At 37.6% G+C, this 16492-nt stretch overlaps 1 protein-coding gene across 2 annotated transcripts in view; it reads left to right on the top strand.

Moving 5' to 3' along the window:
- PDZRN4 (PDZ domain containing ring finger 4) overlaps positions 1-16492 on the top strand; it is a 329363-nt gene that overhangs the window by 198619 nt on the left and 114252 nt on the right. Inside the window, exon 1 of one of the 2 annotated variants that reach the window (XM_016201132.2) lies at positions 2955-3156. The exons of the other annotated variant lie outside the window; for it this stretch is intronic. Coding sequence (XP_016056618.1) covers positions 3088-3156 — 69 coding nt within the window. The 5' untranslated portion in view covers positions 2955-3087. Of the gene's footprint in view, positions 1-2954; positions 3157-16492 lie in introns of those variants that run through there. 2 annotated transcript variants of the gene reach the window in all.

The raw sequence follows: 16492 nt of genomic DNA, 5'->3' as shown, positions 1-16492 counted from the left end.
TAAATAGAAACTCTCATTTATGCTTTAGTTACCCAGTGGCACGATTTATATAGGAAAAGCAAGAGAAATGCTGGATTTCTTTTCCTATATGTCTCTCACTTAGCTCTTTTAGATGCCAGTCTAGATCTTGACAAACACGTGTCCTATTTTGAATGCCATGCATTTGAGGAGGGGGCATAAAGAACACAAACACAATTAAAATAAATAACTATATCTTGAAATACGTACCCAACAAACTTATGCTTTCACATTTTGTGATTTTTTTTCCCCAAGGATATTTGGAAAGATAGTCATTTATTCTCTGCTTACTTTTTAATCCATATTATCTCAATTATTATTACTGCTCAAGATAGATAATATCTAACCCATTTATATTTTTTAAATGTTCAGATTAACTTATTTTTCCTATCTACTTCAAACTTTATATTCTAATACAATATTTCTCAGTTTAGTCATTAAAAAAACCTAACCCTCATGTTCTAATGACATTTAGAGAGCTTTGGAATTATGGGTCACCCTTTTTCAAATCACCCTTCAATTCTATGTGATGAACCCATTAGTAGCAGAAGATAGAATCTTTCCAGGATATATGGCCGAAGAGCAGCATTTGATAAATGGTTAGAGAAGTAGCCCTTGCTTCCTGAAATAGAAATAAAAGAACAGGGGACTAATAATGAATAAAGAAAATAGCCAAAGAAATTCCCGAAATAATAACTTTCATTTGAAATTGCCCACTTCACTTTAATGTTCATTCTTTACTTTCTGATGACTAAGAAAAAATAATATGAGAAGAAAGCTCCAATAAGCAATGATAACTTTTAGTATTAAATTTCCTACTTTGCTTTTAAAGCCTGTCACATAAAGAAATTTTATCAGTGGAGGAAGCAAACACTTTCACTGATACATGAGTGAACCATCCTTGCCTTACTGCATTCTAATTCCTTGATCTGACTTTTTAATGTACAGAATTTAAACACCTGAAAATCATTAATTCATTCACAGCCCAGCAATACAGAATCCATCAAACAGATAGGCACTGCTTACATTTAGGATGTGGACTCGGGCATAAGAACATTTCATGGGAAGTGGTGTAGAAACTCAGAGAAAATTAAAATTAAAAGAAAAAAGCACCAAACATATATATTTTACAACTGCACCTATAGGGATTGCTTCCATTTGTGGCCACCATTGATTTTTCATAAAGATCCGCTCAAATACCTCCTTGAAAACATTCTTTCCATAAAGGAGTCAAAATAATATCAACGACAAGTGGTTTCTTACTTGCAGGAAGTCTTGGTGAACTTTGCTCACATGCATTGTTCCCAATTATGATGCCACTTTCACATAGGTCTCTCAGCTTGGCTCCCATCCAGGCCGTTAGGTGAAATTAGGCCCAGAAAATCGGATTATTACCTCCCAAGGGAAACGTCTGATAAGCAGCAGATGATTGCTCATCTCCTTGCTCCTTGCTGGTGTTGAGGTGTTGCTAGTTGCAAAGCCAATTTGTTAACAATTAGTACTCATTAGAATCATTTCCTGTTATCAATTCTAAACGTTTGACAAGGCACTTTTAGGAAATTGGACCCCCAGAAGTAGCTATCCATAAGTGTTGAGCAATTAAAAATCTTCAAGATCCAATGTAATTCCTAACCAGAGTCATCAGTTTCCCAGTAATTATTTTTGCTTTGGAACCCACCTGCTATCCTGTCCAGTTTAAAGATGTGCTGGAGCAAGGACATACTTCTTAATTAGCAGAGGTCGTGGATAAGTCAGTAGAGGAACAAAAGGAATTTTCTTTCATTATCTGCTTTAGCTGTTTGTAGTATATCTTTAAGGGACAAAAATTGCCAGCTTGCAATGTGATGTATGTATTTGTGAGAGTGTGAAATTAAATGCATTACTTCTGTTATCTAAACATCTAAGCTTAGTTTGTAAGTCTGTGTTCACCTTTGTACATTACGAACACTAAATATAGAATCATAAATGGAGTCATTGTGCATTACATTAGAATTTAAATATTGCCAATGTCAGCTTTTTCTGAAATGTTATATATGACTTTAATAAAATTAGCATAAATACTATATGCAATTGAAATTTTTTTCAGAAAAGCCATTGTATATATCTAATTTTTCAGTATAGATCTGCATGCATTGCTGTGCTACAAATTCATATTCAATAGATATGCTCTTATTACCTAATTAAAATATTTATTACTTCTACAAATATCATCTACTCATAGCTGCTTAAATGTTCTTTATTTAAACTAAGAAAATGTGCCTCATTTTCTCTCTAAGAAGTAATGGTCATTCCATATGAAATATTCGGTTATTTTTTTAGGATCAGAATTAAAGCTCTGAACGACACCCCCTATCTTCTGGTCACTTTCCACATCACTCCTCAAATTTTCCCTTGCCTCTGTAATTCTTTTATAAATTTAAATAATTGCTCCTATTCATCTTTCCCTAGACTTAATGCTGAAAATATTTCTTCTAATTGCTGCAAAACATGGAGAGGTGAACTAAATATATTTCTGTCCTTACATTTCTTATTCCCATATTAAAAGCTTCTATCAATGGAGAAATGAAGTGTATGTTCTTTTTTGAAATGCCCTGTGCTCAACCCCTCTATCCTTAATAAACAGAGATGGTATTGACACAAGTGAATTTTGTTTAACCACACTACATTTGCTTCTTAATTAGTGAATATTCATCTGTCATCAGCAGCAGCTATGACACCCCTCCCTGCTAACATGTTCTGTCATAAATAATCAATGAGGCACTATTAATATTCATGAGCTGGAATCTGTGTAGTCATGTGCACTGATGCAGAGACGGGGGAGTGTTGCCATGAACTGACTGGAAACTCCGTGTGTCTCGGTGAGCGCAGGATACTTCGGGAAAGCAAAGGAGAGCATGCTGCTGCGCACCGCCCGGCTTGTGCTCCCAGCCAACAGCGGTTTGTCTGTTTCTGGACTGAAGTGACTGATGAAAAACAGTAGTCAAGTCTGGAGGGTGATTCCCTTGCAGTTCACTTGCCTTGCAGTTCTGGGGAAATTAGAAGATTGGCTCTCTCCCTCTGCTTCTTAGAATGGGCTGCAATTTGTGCACTTTTCAGAAAAGAGAGGAACACTACAAACTGCTGTATGAAGTTTCCCAGGTGAGTGCAGGCTCTGAGACCAGCAACTGAACAGCCAAGCTTTGTGTTGTCTGAAAGGTGGGCAGTGAATTGTGGCTAGCTTTCTTTTTCCTTTCAGGAGATTGCAGAATTGAGGGCAGACTCGCTGGTTTGTGGGCTTTTTATTTGGGTTTGGGGTGGCAGTTTTCAGCTTCCTTGCCACTCCCCCTTCAGATGACTTCCTGTGGGATTCTTTTTAACATTTTTTGGTATCTACTGCCAAGATGTCAGTCAAGGAAAAGGGGTAACACTGAGATCCGTGTCTGTCATATTTTGAGACACCTCTTTCATTTTGGAATAGTGTTGACATTTGAAAAGCAAATGTATTATTGTCTGCATAAATATTGGGATTTAATAGGTCTGTGATCTCAGTTATTTTGAATAGACAGGAAAAGTTTCTTGCCAAATCTTGTTAGCCGGAGGAATTATTTGATTAATTAGGAATTTTTGCTTCGGTTTAAGAGGAAGACCCGGTATATTTGTATTATAATGAGGGGGGAAAGCATGATATATCTTGGTTTAAAAGGGAGATGAAAAAAATTTTCATATCACTTGTTCTTGGATCCCTTTTCTAATTTTTTGCCTGTTTAGTATTAGAAATTAATTTTAAGCGCTTGTTAGAATATCTGTATGTGTTCTATGAAAAGGTGTATAAATTCAGATGTCTTTTTAGTGTATATCTGAGGGCTTTTCAGAAAAAAATAAGAAAACTGTATCCCTAGCCTTCATAGTTTTTATAGAATTGTATTAATTCACTATTTTATTTAGGCAGGTGTTTGTTTTATTCTGGAGGTGTATGCTCAAGTCCAAATTCCTTGTTTGTCAAAATAAAGTTTATTCCTCCAATCTTCCAGTTTGTACAGATGTGACACACTCTACTTCTATGTTTAGACCATATTGTTGATGAAAGGCAATGTTTGGGATGCTGGTGGTCTGTGGGCACAGCAGCAGCCAAGTGCCCACTGCCTACTGGCTCCCTCCGATTTCCCCCTAACGTGATTCATTTCACAGTGGGCTAATTACAAAGTGGATTTGCTACACATGAAACAGCCTCCTCAGTTGCAATGTTAATGCACATTTTCATGGTAATGTGATCAGAGGCTCATTAGCCAGTTTCCAAAATGATCCTCTGCATTAATTAAATATAAAAATGACTCCTTTATCACCACAGAGAGGAAAAAGAAGATTAACATTGTTAATTACACCAGGAGCAATACCTTTTGCTTCATTTTTTTACTGCAAACTTGCAAGAATAGACTAAAATAATATCCATTTCATAGATAAGCTCCCATCCACTTTGACTCATGAAAACAGTCTCTAGGTGGAACACTTTCCTTTAGTTTGGCTTGTTGGAGTTTGAGTTCTAGCATTGTTTTTCTTTGGGTGTTAGAGGAGCAGGGGAGTGGATTCTATTTTTTTTCCTTGAATTACTAAAATGATAAAAAGTATAATATGGAAGAAGTGGTGGGTGGCATCCTCCCTGAATTTGCCTCGGTTAAGCTGTTTATATTCTACTAAGAAATCAAGCAGGATTACTGCCTCCAGAAAGGACCACTGTATTTGTTAAAGGAGCAGGAGCCTTTGTTGTGGATTTTTTAAATGCTTGCCTGTGAGTTTTGGCTTTAAGTGCTTCCTAAATCTTGAGAAAGTAGATAAGCCATACTCTTTATTGCCTCCACCTGTACTCCTCCGTATATTTATTTTCTCTACTTCTGAGTTGCAGTACTTATGATCTTTAATAAAGGGATTGAAAAATGAAGTATTAGCTTCCATTTAACTTGGCTTTTATTAGATAAGTTAAAACCCCAGCTTAAAGGTCTTGCATGTCTTTTCCAAGGGGAGCCCTCCTACAGTTTGTCCCCAGCTTTGCGCTCTATTTTATTGAGTTAATGGAATAGATAAGATATCAAAGGGAACCAGTGATAGGCTCATATAATACACTGGAGCCCCGTGTGGTGTTGCAAACTAGTTTCTATTTTTATTTGGAGGAGAAGCAGCTCAGAGCACACATGAAAGTGAGCCTGTTCTTAACCAGGTGTTCACAAGGGCACATAGCTGCCCCCATTAGAAAGGATACTATTTACAAAAGTGACTTGAGATTGGAAGCCTGAGTGTTCCTAGCTGGTACATTAAAATGAATTAGCTCACACAAACATTAACACCTGACTGTCCAAATCATATGTGCTTATAGACTTGTAATTCTCAGATCACCTGCCCTTTTGTTTCTTTTGTTATTATTTCTTAAAAGCTAAGGCAAATTAAAGTTTATCAGGGCATGTTATAAATTTAAGATCAGCAGTGACTGCTAAATGCATAACCAGGAGTAAAAATGTTCATCTCTCTATAATAGAATCATGATATTGGACTTTCTCACATTTTCTTTCTGGATTTAGCAATCTGAGGACATGGGACGAGTAGAACACAGTTTTGGACTCATAACTGCAGTAAACAAAAGCAAGTGTGCTCACTTTGGAGTATGGTGGGACAATCAGAGTGATATGGTTAGGTGTGAAATGAGGTCAAGTTTATATTTTGTTGCTATTTTTTGCTCCCATAGAGGAGCTAAGACTTTCAATTGGCAGAAGAGAGGGAATGTCGCCTCAAGAAAATTATTTTCAGCTGGAGTTTGGCCAATCAGGCTCCAGTATAAACACAGATTCGAGATTCTAGGATTTGGGTAGATCCAGCAACCTTCACACCAGGCAGTTTTCATGCATCTTTATGCATCTACTAACTTTTATATGTGCCATGGATACAATTGTTATCTACAGTGATTTATTTTATTCAAAGTTGGTTATTTATTAACCTCTTAAGAATTAATAAATGGGTAATTTTGAACAATGCCTTTCTGTTGACACAAACTGAATTGCCTGTTTTGTATTAATCTGATTAAATAGCCTGCTGGGGTAAGAGAGCTACGGTTGCTTCCTAGGCATTGCTGACCTAGTAACAGATTTATTCTGTGAGATTGCATGGTAATACCTAAATCTGTTGACTTTTTAGTTGGATTTTTCATAGATAAAGCAAATGTAACTTTTTGATTGATTGAATAATGGAAATTATCAGTGGGGTGTTCATTGATGTTGAATAATGTGTTCAAAATGTGGGCAAATATTTAAAAGTTCCTACTGTTAACATAAAGCTGTTTAAGATTTCATTAAAATCTCATATTGTGATATGCAATATTCTTCTCTAATTTCTTGCCAAATTAGAGACAAGAAAGAGAAATATAGCCTTTAATCTCAGGAAAATCAGGAGTGGAACAGTGCTCACTCTCTAGGCAATGTCACTGATGTGACTACTGGTCCTCTTCTAAGTAGCACGACTCAGTTGATTTACTCATTTGACTGGTTTGGCACAGCTCAGAGGTCTCCCTACAACCTGCTCCCATGAACTAGCAACATAAAATGAAACAGAATCTGCATTGAAAATAACAGCAATCACAATATTGACAGCAGCTAGCAGTGAACACTTATTTTATTCTGGGCACTGTGCTAAACACTTTTCCCCTAAGCATCATCTTACTTAATCTTCATGAAAACTAAATAAGAACTTACAAGATAGCATTCCATAACTTTAAAATATGTTAAAGACTCCTTTATTCTACAACAAATTTCTTGAATCTCATGTAATCTCCCTTCTCTAGTCACTGTCCCATATCCCTCAGAAATTTATTTTGTCACATACTACGTAAACCCAACTCATAATGTCATACCTTCTTTCTCCAAATGTCATTTTTTCCCCACATTGCTTAGCAGAAGTGAAGGTCTCCCTGCCCTTCTTGCTATCAATAAGCACAGAAACACTGAGTTAAAGTGGATACTTCTGTTTTCTTCATCCACACAGTGACCTTCTGGCTATTGTACTTCTGCACATTGCCCAGCATCAGTCCCTGTCTTCCCCACAAGCACAATTTCTTTTATTAACTCTCTCTGATATCATGGTAAGAACTTTCCCACTTAAATTTGCTAGTGTGTCAGCCCACCCTGACTGCTGTTGCTGGGATAATATTTCTTTTTTAAAATATGTTTTTTATTGATTTTAGAAAGAGAGAGGAAGGGAGAGGGAGAGAGAGAGATAAAAACATCAATGAGAGAGAAACATTGGTCGGCTGCCTCCTGCATGCCCCCTACTGGGGATCGAGATTGCAACTTGGGCCTGTGCCCTGACTGGGAAGAACCAGAGACCTCTCAGTTCGTAGGATGATGCTCAGCCAACTGAGCCACACTGGCCAGGGTGGAATAGTATTTCCTGAATGAACCCAATGGCTCCTAATTTCTGTAAGATGCAATACATCTTATTATAGTAAATTCAAGGACCCCTGAGCTGGTCTTGCGTTCCTTTCCAGCTTTCCCTTTCATCAATCTTCTCCTGATGCAGTTTACAATCCCTCCAAACCAGTCTTTTTACTTTCCTCTTTAAGTTGGCTTCCCAGCATGGAACCTTATAACTTAGCTCTTTTTCTTCAGCCTCTGTAAAACATCTGTGTCTACCAAAGAGAAAGAAAGGAGGCTTTAAGTAGATTAGGAAACTTGGAGGTCTCTGGCCCACCAGATCGACAGAAAGAATCAGAGACACTTGAGAAATAAGGACACGGGCCATGAGAAAGAGAAGCCTACAGGATAAACTACAGATCTTCGGAGTGGCCTCACTTTCCAGGCCCATTACATCCCTACAATAAATCTCTAGTCACTTAAATTCGCTTGAATGTGTCTGTCCCTTACAGTCAGAAGAATGAATGAGGACACGTTACCATACCCTGCTTTTGTCAACCACCTGGCAAGTGCCTTAAACTCTAGACATGCAGTTCAACTCAATAAACTCCCAGGAAGCCCCAGCTTTCAGTTTGTGCCAAGTCCTGGTCTTTGCCAAGGGGAATGTGAAGACAACTGTGACAGTCCTTGCTTTTGAAAAACAGACACTCCTGTAGCAGAAGAGAGTCACGTATGCAGAGGATTTTCTTATAATGTGGTAAATAAAGCATTGAATCAACAGAGATGTTCATAGGCATCTATAGCAGTGCAAAGGTGCTCAACATGGTGGGGGCTTGGGGAGCTGGGGGGAAAAAGAAAAGATAGATGGCAGGGTCAAGAAGTCCATGGCAGTGGCAAGCAGGTGATAGGTATGAACGTACCTGGTTCATGGGATGGTGCTCAAACAACTGAGCCACACTGGCCAGGGTGGAATAGTATTTTCTAAATGAACCCAGTGGCTCCGAATTCCTATGAAATGAACATACTTGGAGTACGGGAACTACAAGGGATAAGTTTCTTAAACCTAAAGTGAGAGGCAGGCTGCCAGGACATGGTCTGAGTAGTAGACAAGACCAGACTCTGGACTGTCTCCTATGTCCTTGTTTTTTGTTTTTAAAAGAGAGAGATCACTCTGATAATAGTTAAGAGTGTGGACTTGGTTGTGGTGTGTGTCGGGGGCTGACTGGGTTTGAGTTGTGGATGGCGCACTACAGCAAGACCAGAATGAGGGGGACCGATTGGAAGGCTGTTACAAAGAGTCAGTGAGCGCTGGAAAGAAGGTACAAGGCAGGACAGCACTGAGACCCATGAGGTCAGCTCCGTGGGTTTCTGGCTTGTGAGATGGCAGGTGTAGTGAATTTACAGAGAGGAGAAACAAGGGGAGGGCACTGAGTGCCGGGGAGGGGAGAGACGGCCGTTGAGTTCACTTCTGGGCTGGCCAAGCAACGCCCTGCCCACAGACTGTTCGAAACATTTGGCATAAATATGTTTTTTAGATGAGATCACCCAGAAAGATATAAAAAGTGAGGAGAAAAACTAAAAACAGGGAGATGTGAATCAAAGATACAATATTGAGAAACAGGCAAAGGAGAAACAGTGACATTGTTATGGAGCGAGACGTTGAACAAGGTGTGGGAGCAGCCAAGAGAAGAGTTTTTAAAAGGAGTGGCGGCCAGCGCGGTCGAACACATTAGAGAGTATAAGTTAAGAACCTCGGTGTCTCCACATTGGAAAGATGTCCGTGGCTCCTCAGGTCCCTCGTCAGCTGTTGAGAGTGATGTCAGTGAGAAACGTCAACCGTCAGCCCCTTTGGAGACTGCTGTGGGTGCAGAGAGCACGGTCACCCAAGGTTACTCCCCTCTCGGGAGGCCCCATCCAGTGACAGATTGGGGCAGGTGCGTAAGGGCCTGGTCATCTTTGCCTGAATGGGGACACTCTGAAAGGCAATTCCAGCTCTAGAGCTTTCGGCAACTGTTGTTGGGCCTGCATCACAATTTGGTTCCTCTCAATTCGGCTTCCCTCTTCTCCTTTCTACAAAGGAAACACCCCTTAGCAAACATCTTGCACACTAAACTCTCTCTCAGAGGGCTGGCTTCCTGGAAAACCTAACCTGGGCAGCGGTCAGTGGTAACTATTACAGAGCAGTTTAGTACAGAAATGTGGACAAAATCCAGAAAGTGATGGATTCAAAGAAAAGGCCACTACAATTTTAAGAAGTTTTTCTGAGATATGACAGTTTATCAAAAGTGGACTCACTGCTTTACATTGTAGTAGTTTTACTTAGCTCTTTTTTTTTAAAATGCAAAATTATTTAAAATTATGAATTTTAAAAATGAAAGTCATCTTTCATTTAAAAGGTAAGATATATTGATTTTACATCTTGAGCCATGGTAATAAGATAGTGGTGATGATATAGTGATTAAAACACAAATGTGCATTTAGCTAGAATCTCCCTTATCTAAGACTTTCAAAGGGTGTTATTGATATACAAAAAGCCTTTTGTAAAAATAAATATTTTCATGATTGCAATTAATGTATAGGTTTAATAAGTGTGTTTTCCTACTAGAAGGATCAGAATATCACATATTTTATTAAAATGTATATATTTAATTCTTTATATTTCACCACATATTGAATTGATATAGACCTAGGAGAAGGTCAGCTATCTCTAATTGCGTATGTATTTAGATGAAATACTGTAAGAAAACATTTTCACTAGTTCCGTGTTATAAGAGGACATGTTGCTAAAAACTTAGCAGATATGCATGCTGAGAAATTTTACTCTGAGCTCTTCTGAATTTGCTAGTTAAGTAGGATAATCTGATTAGAAATTTCTTTAATTTCAATTTTTGTTGAAAATATTTCTAAGACATATTATCTTATTTACATAATTACTTAACACATGCACATTTGTTATTCATTTTCAATCACATTAGATAGGAACAAATGAGCCTCGTATCTTTAGCAAACAGTGATTTCTGAACTTTGCAAGTATAACTATTTTTGAAGATTAATTGGTAAGTGATAAATTCTTCCACAACAACCAATTATGGTCCAGTACATTCAGTTTACATATCTATTTTTTAAAGAATAGTTGATTGATGAAGGGAAAAGAGAGAAACATCAATGCTAGAGCATAACATGGATGAGCTGCCTCCTGCACACCCCCTACTGAGGATTGAGCCCACAACTCGGGTATGCACCCCGACCAGAATCAAATCAGCAACCTCTTAGTGCATGCGACCACACTCAACCAACTGAGCCACACTGGCCAGGGCACATAAGTATGTTTTTATATATTGAATTTTCACAAGTCAATTAATAGATATTCAGTCAATCTTATTAAATGATCCAGAAAGGCACAAAAATTAAATCACTAGGTCCTCAAGTAGAGGCCCCGGGATTATGGTTCTGTGAAGGATCCCTGCCCTTTAAATGTTTATAATCCATGGGGAAAAGATGAACAAGAGTCTGATTCAATCATTTAGTCTTCTGCAGACATCATATTTCCCTATTATCCATCCTAGGGCACATAGCATAAGAATTTTAGGTGTTATTCTTAATAAATGTCATCTTCTTTTGACACGTGAGAATTTAGGTACCACTAGGTGGTAAATTTGTCTTCAGATTTGGGATTCCAGATAATTCAAGTGCAGCTGTGTTTCTCAGAGCTAACTGCAACATTTCCAAAGTCATCCATATAGCCTGTCCCTTCGCCATCTCCCTTCCAGCTGTATTCATTTCTCCTTCCTTAATTCTGTCACTCTCAGTGTGGAATAACAGCTTTAAAAGGGTTTTTATGAAGAGTTCATTGTTTCCTTCAACAAAAAGCTAAAAAGGTAGCAGCCTTGTATTCTCCTGTGTTTCAACATATAACATCTAATTGCTAATTTGCGCCATTCTGTAACAAGCTGTAAATCTTGCTTTATGGCTGTTTGGGTCCTGGTGAAGTATTCTCCCCCTCATCCCCTCCCTGTTTCTGTTTTATATAGCTTTTTAGAAATACTGTAGGAAATTTTCTCAGAAACTTACTCTCATCTCAGTGGAAATTAGGTTCTTGTGAACTAACCTCTCACTCCCAAGCCTCCTAAGGGTCTGTGTCAGGTACCTTTATTTAGTTTTTTAGAGACTCTTTCGAGGGTATGTGAACAAAGAGAATTTCTAAAATACTTAGTATGGTTTGAAAAATAATGAATCCACAGATGAACGACCACTATTGTAATCACCGATAGTAATTTTTTCCATATAATTGAATTCAGGTATTAATATTTTTTCAAATAAAGGAAAGTTTGGAAGACTATTTCTCATTGACTAACAATAACTAATCACTCTGTACCTGCTTTGTGCTCAGTACTATGCTAGTAGATAGCAACAGGGGACACAAAAGAAGCCTAAGCTAAAAAGCCAGTCTTCAAGGTGGTACATTATCATGAAATGATTAGAGGACAAATATGGAAATGTGTGACCCTAACACAGTGGACATTGCAGAGAAAGGACAGTTCTGTATGGGTAAGGAGAGTCTAAGGGTCTTGTGGAACATCTTAACAGTAGTTCAGGAGTGAAGATTTGTTATTTAATTCAGCAGGATTATTATACATCTATTAAGTTGAAGGTAATATGTTTGCTGTCCAGGATGGATTGTAAAAGCAAAGTCATAGAAAGATGACTAAAAGGACATATTTGGGGGGAAATGGGAAAAGCAACCTGGCTAAAACAGGATATAGGATAAGAATAGTTGAGTGTCCTGATCTCTGTGTAGAAATGAATGGACTTGGGGCCATAATCACTACAGAGCACTATACACCCTGAAGTTGCAGAAAGTCGAAATCAAATAGAGTCTCTGAAGCTGATTTAAATAATAGAATATAGGTAAATATTGCTAGCTTCCTACTTCATTTAGAAGAGCACTGCTATGCCAGTTTGCCACACAATGGATAGATCTTGTCTTTTACACCTTAATTATGCTCCATATTTCCTCGGCGACTCATATTTATGATGTTTGAAATCGGTTTCGCCTATGTGATTGTGACCCTCAGTGTCAAGACATGGAAATAGTGAAAATGTTTTACTCATTTGACACATGGGTATTTCTATTTGATGACTCGGCTAAATACCAATCACAGTGTGGTACACAGGAGAGGCCCTGTGTGTAGAAGAAAGAACAGAGGCTTTGGAATCCAGCAACAGCACCATTTCCTCTATGACTGTGAGCTAGTTACTTGACTTCATTTAGCCTTTGTTGAATTGATTAATATCCCTCTTGAAGTGCTTTGTTGAGGATTAAGTGAGATAATATATGTAAAGGGCATAACACATTATACAAGAATGCCAGATATAGTAACTTTTGAGGTTATGACCTCATTTCAGCCTAACAAGTGACCCTGTGACATGGGTAATATTGTCCCAGTTTACAGATGAGAAAACTGAGGCACAAAATAATCAAATGGTAAATTCATATTGTCAGCAAGTAGAACACTTGGAATTCAAACCAGGATCTGGCTAATGCCAAAGTCCATGTTTATTTTTTTATAAGCATCAAATATCCCTCCCCCTTTGAGCTCTCCACATTTATCTGCTTTACTGATCCATAACTACAGAGCACCTGACACATAGTAGGCATGCAATAAATATCTAATAAAGGAAGAAGGAAAGTAAGAAGTTAGGAAAAATGGGACAGAGAGAAGAAAAGAAGGAAAGAAGGAAAATAATAGATGGTATTTAAATTTCTCCTCGGAAGGGCCTGTGGAGAAACAGACCCTCTCTGCTACTTCTTTCCTCGTGTATTTTAACCACTTAGGTCAAATGATCTTACCTATGAGAGCCCATCAATGTGAAAGTGCCTTGTCACTCCCACTTTTGAGAGCTTGAAAGCCTTTCTTTACTTTTCCATAAATCCAAGTCTGCATGGAAGATCCTTCACAATCTGCCATCTTTCCTTATGCTCTACGAACAGTCCAAAGTTTAGGACAAACCAAACTATCATTTTTTATTCAAAAACAATGAGAATTTTGCATATCTTTGCCTTTCAACACAATGTCCCTTTTGCCTGAGGTGCTTTACCCACCCCCATACATGTAAAAACTCTAGTCCCTTATGACTCAGCTCATATTTTGCCATCTGGGAAGTCCTCTCTGAATCTGACAGTCACTGTCTCTTCCCAATGCTCCTATGGTGCCTCACAACTTGAAATGTAGTCAGATGTTTCTGTGTTTGTGTTTAGCTTTCTCCTTACCTTTCCAGTTCTACCACACCATACAGTGCCTGGCTCAGAGCTGGTATTTAATACAGATCAAGTCAAGGAATAGGAGTGGGAGTATAGCTACACCTGCATCATAAAAGAAAGCTTATTTTATTATTCTTTCCAGTATTCACTGAGTTGTCTTTGAAAATGAGATAATTCAGGAAACTGAATATTCTATACTTCCTGTATTTTGAAGATACCATCTGTTTTAAGATACTGTTCATTGTAAAACTGGTCATCAAATTTAAGAACAGCTGGTTGATAAGCTACCACCTTTAACACGCATGTTGGTGGCAAGCTACATCCCAGTTTCAGAAACAAGAAGATATCAGGGGGAACTTATACCTTAGAATCAAGAAAAATGTGTTATTGCTTTTCTTTAAAAAACTCTATTGACCCTTCCTTTGCCCCTGCTGAACTCCTGTTCCCTGACCTCCTCTCACCAACTGAGGATTTCATTACCCAGATGGACCCACCATATCAGATCCTTATCTCATAATATCTAGTCATGATAGATAATGATAGAATTTTCATTCCTCAGGTATCAAACCTAGCTGTTTTTGTTTTGTTTTGTTCTTCTAGAATTTCGCTATTGTTTTTCAGTGCACTAAGTTGTAGCCCTCCTCAAAGCTTGGGTCAGGCATCACCTATCCCAGGAAATCTGCCCAGAGTTTCTGAACTTGTACAAGACCCCTCTCTTCTCTTTCCAAGGTACCCAGCACTTACCTTTGTAATAACATGTACCAATTGGTATTGATTCTCAGTTTACTTGCTTATGATTTCCACTGGTCTTTGAATCTCTGCAGGGCAAAAACCCTGTCTTCAATCTAACCCAGTGTCTGTATAGATATTTCTTGAGTAAACACTAAATGAATTCTGTGTACAGCGCAGTATGAAGGTGACCAAAAAGCAGAATAAGATGAGATTTCTGTCCTCAAGGTGTTTACTGTCCAGCATGCTTCAGTACATAACTTGTTCACAAATAACAGCAGAGCAAGGGATGATATTTGTTCTATGAGAGAGAGAGAGGTGGGGGGAGGGAGAGAGGAACAAAGATTCATGAGATGTCATAGTGATGATGATTTGCTATAGTATACACAAAAATTAAAATGAAGTATCTAAAGTAGGATGTATTATATATACATTATATAAAGCAAAATAGTGCTGTGTGTGATTAAATGAATTGACTGTTGATTTGGTAACTGTTATGTTTCTTCATCTGGTGTCTTATATGCTGTAAAATTGAATTAGATATTTTGTGTAAAGATGCCTTAATATGTGCTGCTTTTTATTTTAGATGGTTTAAATCCATCACTGAAATAGTAAAATATGGCTGAATTATTGAACTATGTGTTTTACATATGTTCCTTCTTAGTATAAAAAATTTTAGGTGATGATTGTAAAATATTCTGAAAAACGCCTGAATTTTCCCTGATGATGATGCTGCCTTTGGGTTTTTTAATTACTTTAGCACAAAATAGGAATGCTCCAATTGCAGATATCCCGATGAAGATCATATAAAACAAAGAGTAGCCTAAGAAAATCATGAAAATCATTTTTAAACCTAACTTCTAACTAAAACCTAGTCTAATTCAATAATATACAAAACACTTATTTTTTTAATAACCCAAAACCATATTTATTGTTATTCATACTTCTTGGAAAAGCTAGGATAGTCTTTGAGCTGTGAAGAATATAATACGAGTAAAAAGAACCCCCTTCATATACCCAATATCAGTGACACTTTTCAGGAGACAACCTAACTTGGTGGCTCACAGATAACTTGAGATAGAAAACTCAAAGAGAGTGGAAGTTAAGTTTTCCAATTTAAAAATTTCCTTTTAAACTAGGATTAATTTCCCATTCCCATGAAAATTAGTTCTAAATTGTGACCTGAATGCCCAACATATTTCACAATAGACTAAAATCTTATCCAAATTCTAGGTTAATCTGATGAGGGAGGGAAGGAGGGAGAATATTTTTACTGTCTTGCTTATGGTGGACATTTTCAGAACTATATATAAGGGTCATGTCTCTACCTGAGGGTCCATTGCTTAACTCTCAAGAGTAGGAAAATTAAGTAAAATTTTTTTTTTCATAATTGCACCCAATTATATATATATTTTAAAATATGTCTTTATTGATTTCAAAGAGAGGAAAGGAGAGGGAGAGAGAGATAGAAGCATCAATGATGAGAGAGAATCATTGATCGGCCCTCCTGCATGCCCCCGGGTTGTGGGCATGTGCCCTGGCTGGAATCAAACCTTGACCTCCTGGTTCCTGGTTGGGGCTCAACCACTGAGCCATGCCACCGGTCTCACCCAATTATATTTAATGTAGTTAGTAGAACTGAGAGAAAGACAAGAACAATTTCTATTCATTATAGTAATATTTGATTAGATGTGAAATTTAGACTTAAAAGTCTTAGAAAATATCTCCTGAATGAGCACAGATTAGATGGCTTATTTAGTCTTTTCCATTTTCGCCTCCTGAAATATCACCCATAAATACCAATAATCTCAGCAAATGTATAAAAATCACAGATTCATTGTTGTAATGTTCATATGGACAGAAAGTTATTCACATATTTATTTAAGTGTAGTCTGTGACTGTCAGCTCTTTTTTAGGTTTGTGGGATCCATTGGGATGCTATTTTTAAAAGTTGTTAAAACTAAGTTAAATATAATTTATAAAGATGCGGCCTTACAAATCATTAATACTATCGTTCCAGTCTCTTGACAGCAGTGTAACTGGGTCCTAGATTTCAGGAAAATGAAGTTGTGGTTTTATTTAAAAACAACAGTGATAAAAAGTATTTAAAGCA

The sequence above is a fragment of the Miniopterus natalensis genome, chromosome 2, assembly GCF_054644295.1.
Source record: "Miniopterus natalensis isolate mMinNat1 chromosome 2, mMinNat1.hap1, whole genome shotgun sequence".
In the NCBI taxonomy this organism is placed as follows: Eukaryota; Metazoa; Chordata; class Mammalia; order Chiroptera; family Miniopteridae; genus Miniopterus; species Miniopterus natalensis.
Note: the sequence above shows the minus strand (reverse complement) of the source record. Positions and strands in the feature narration are given on the sequence as shown.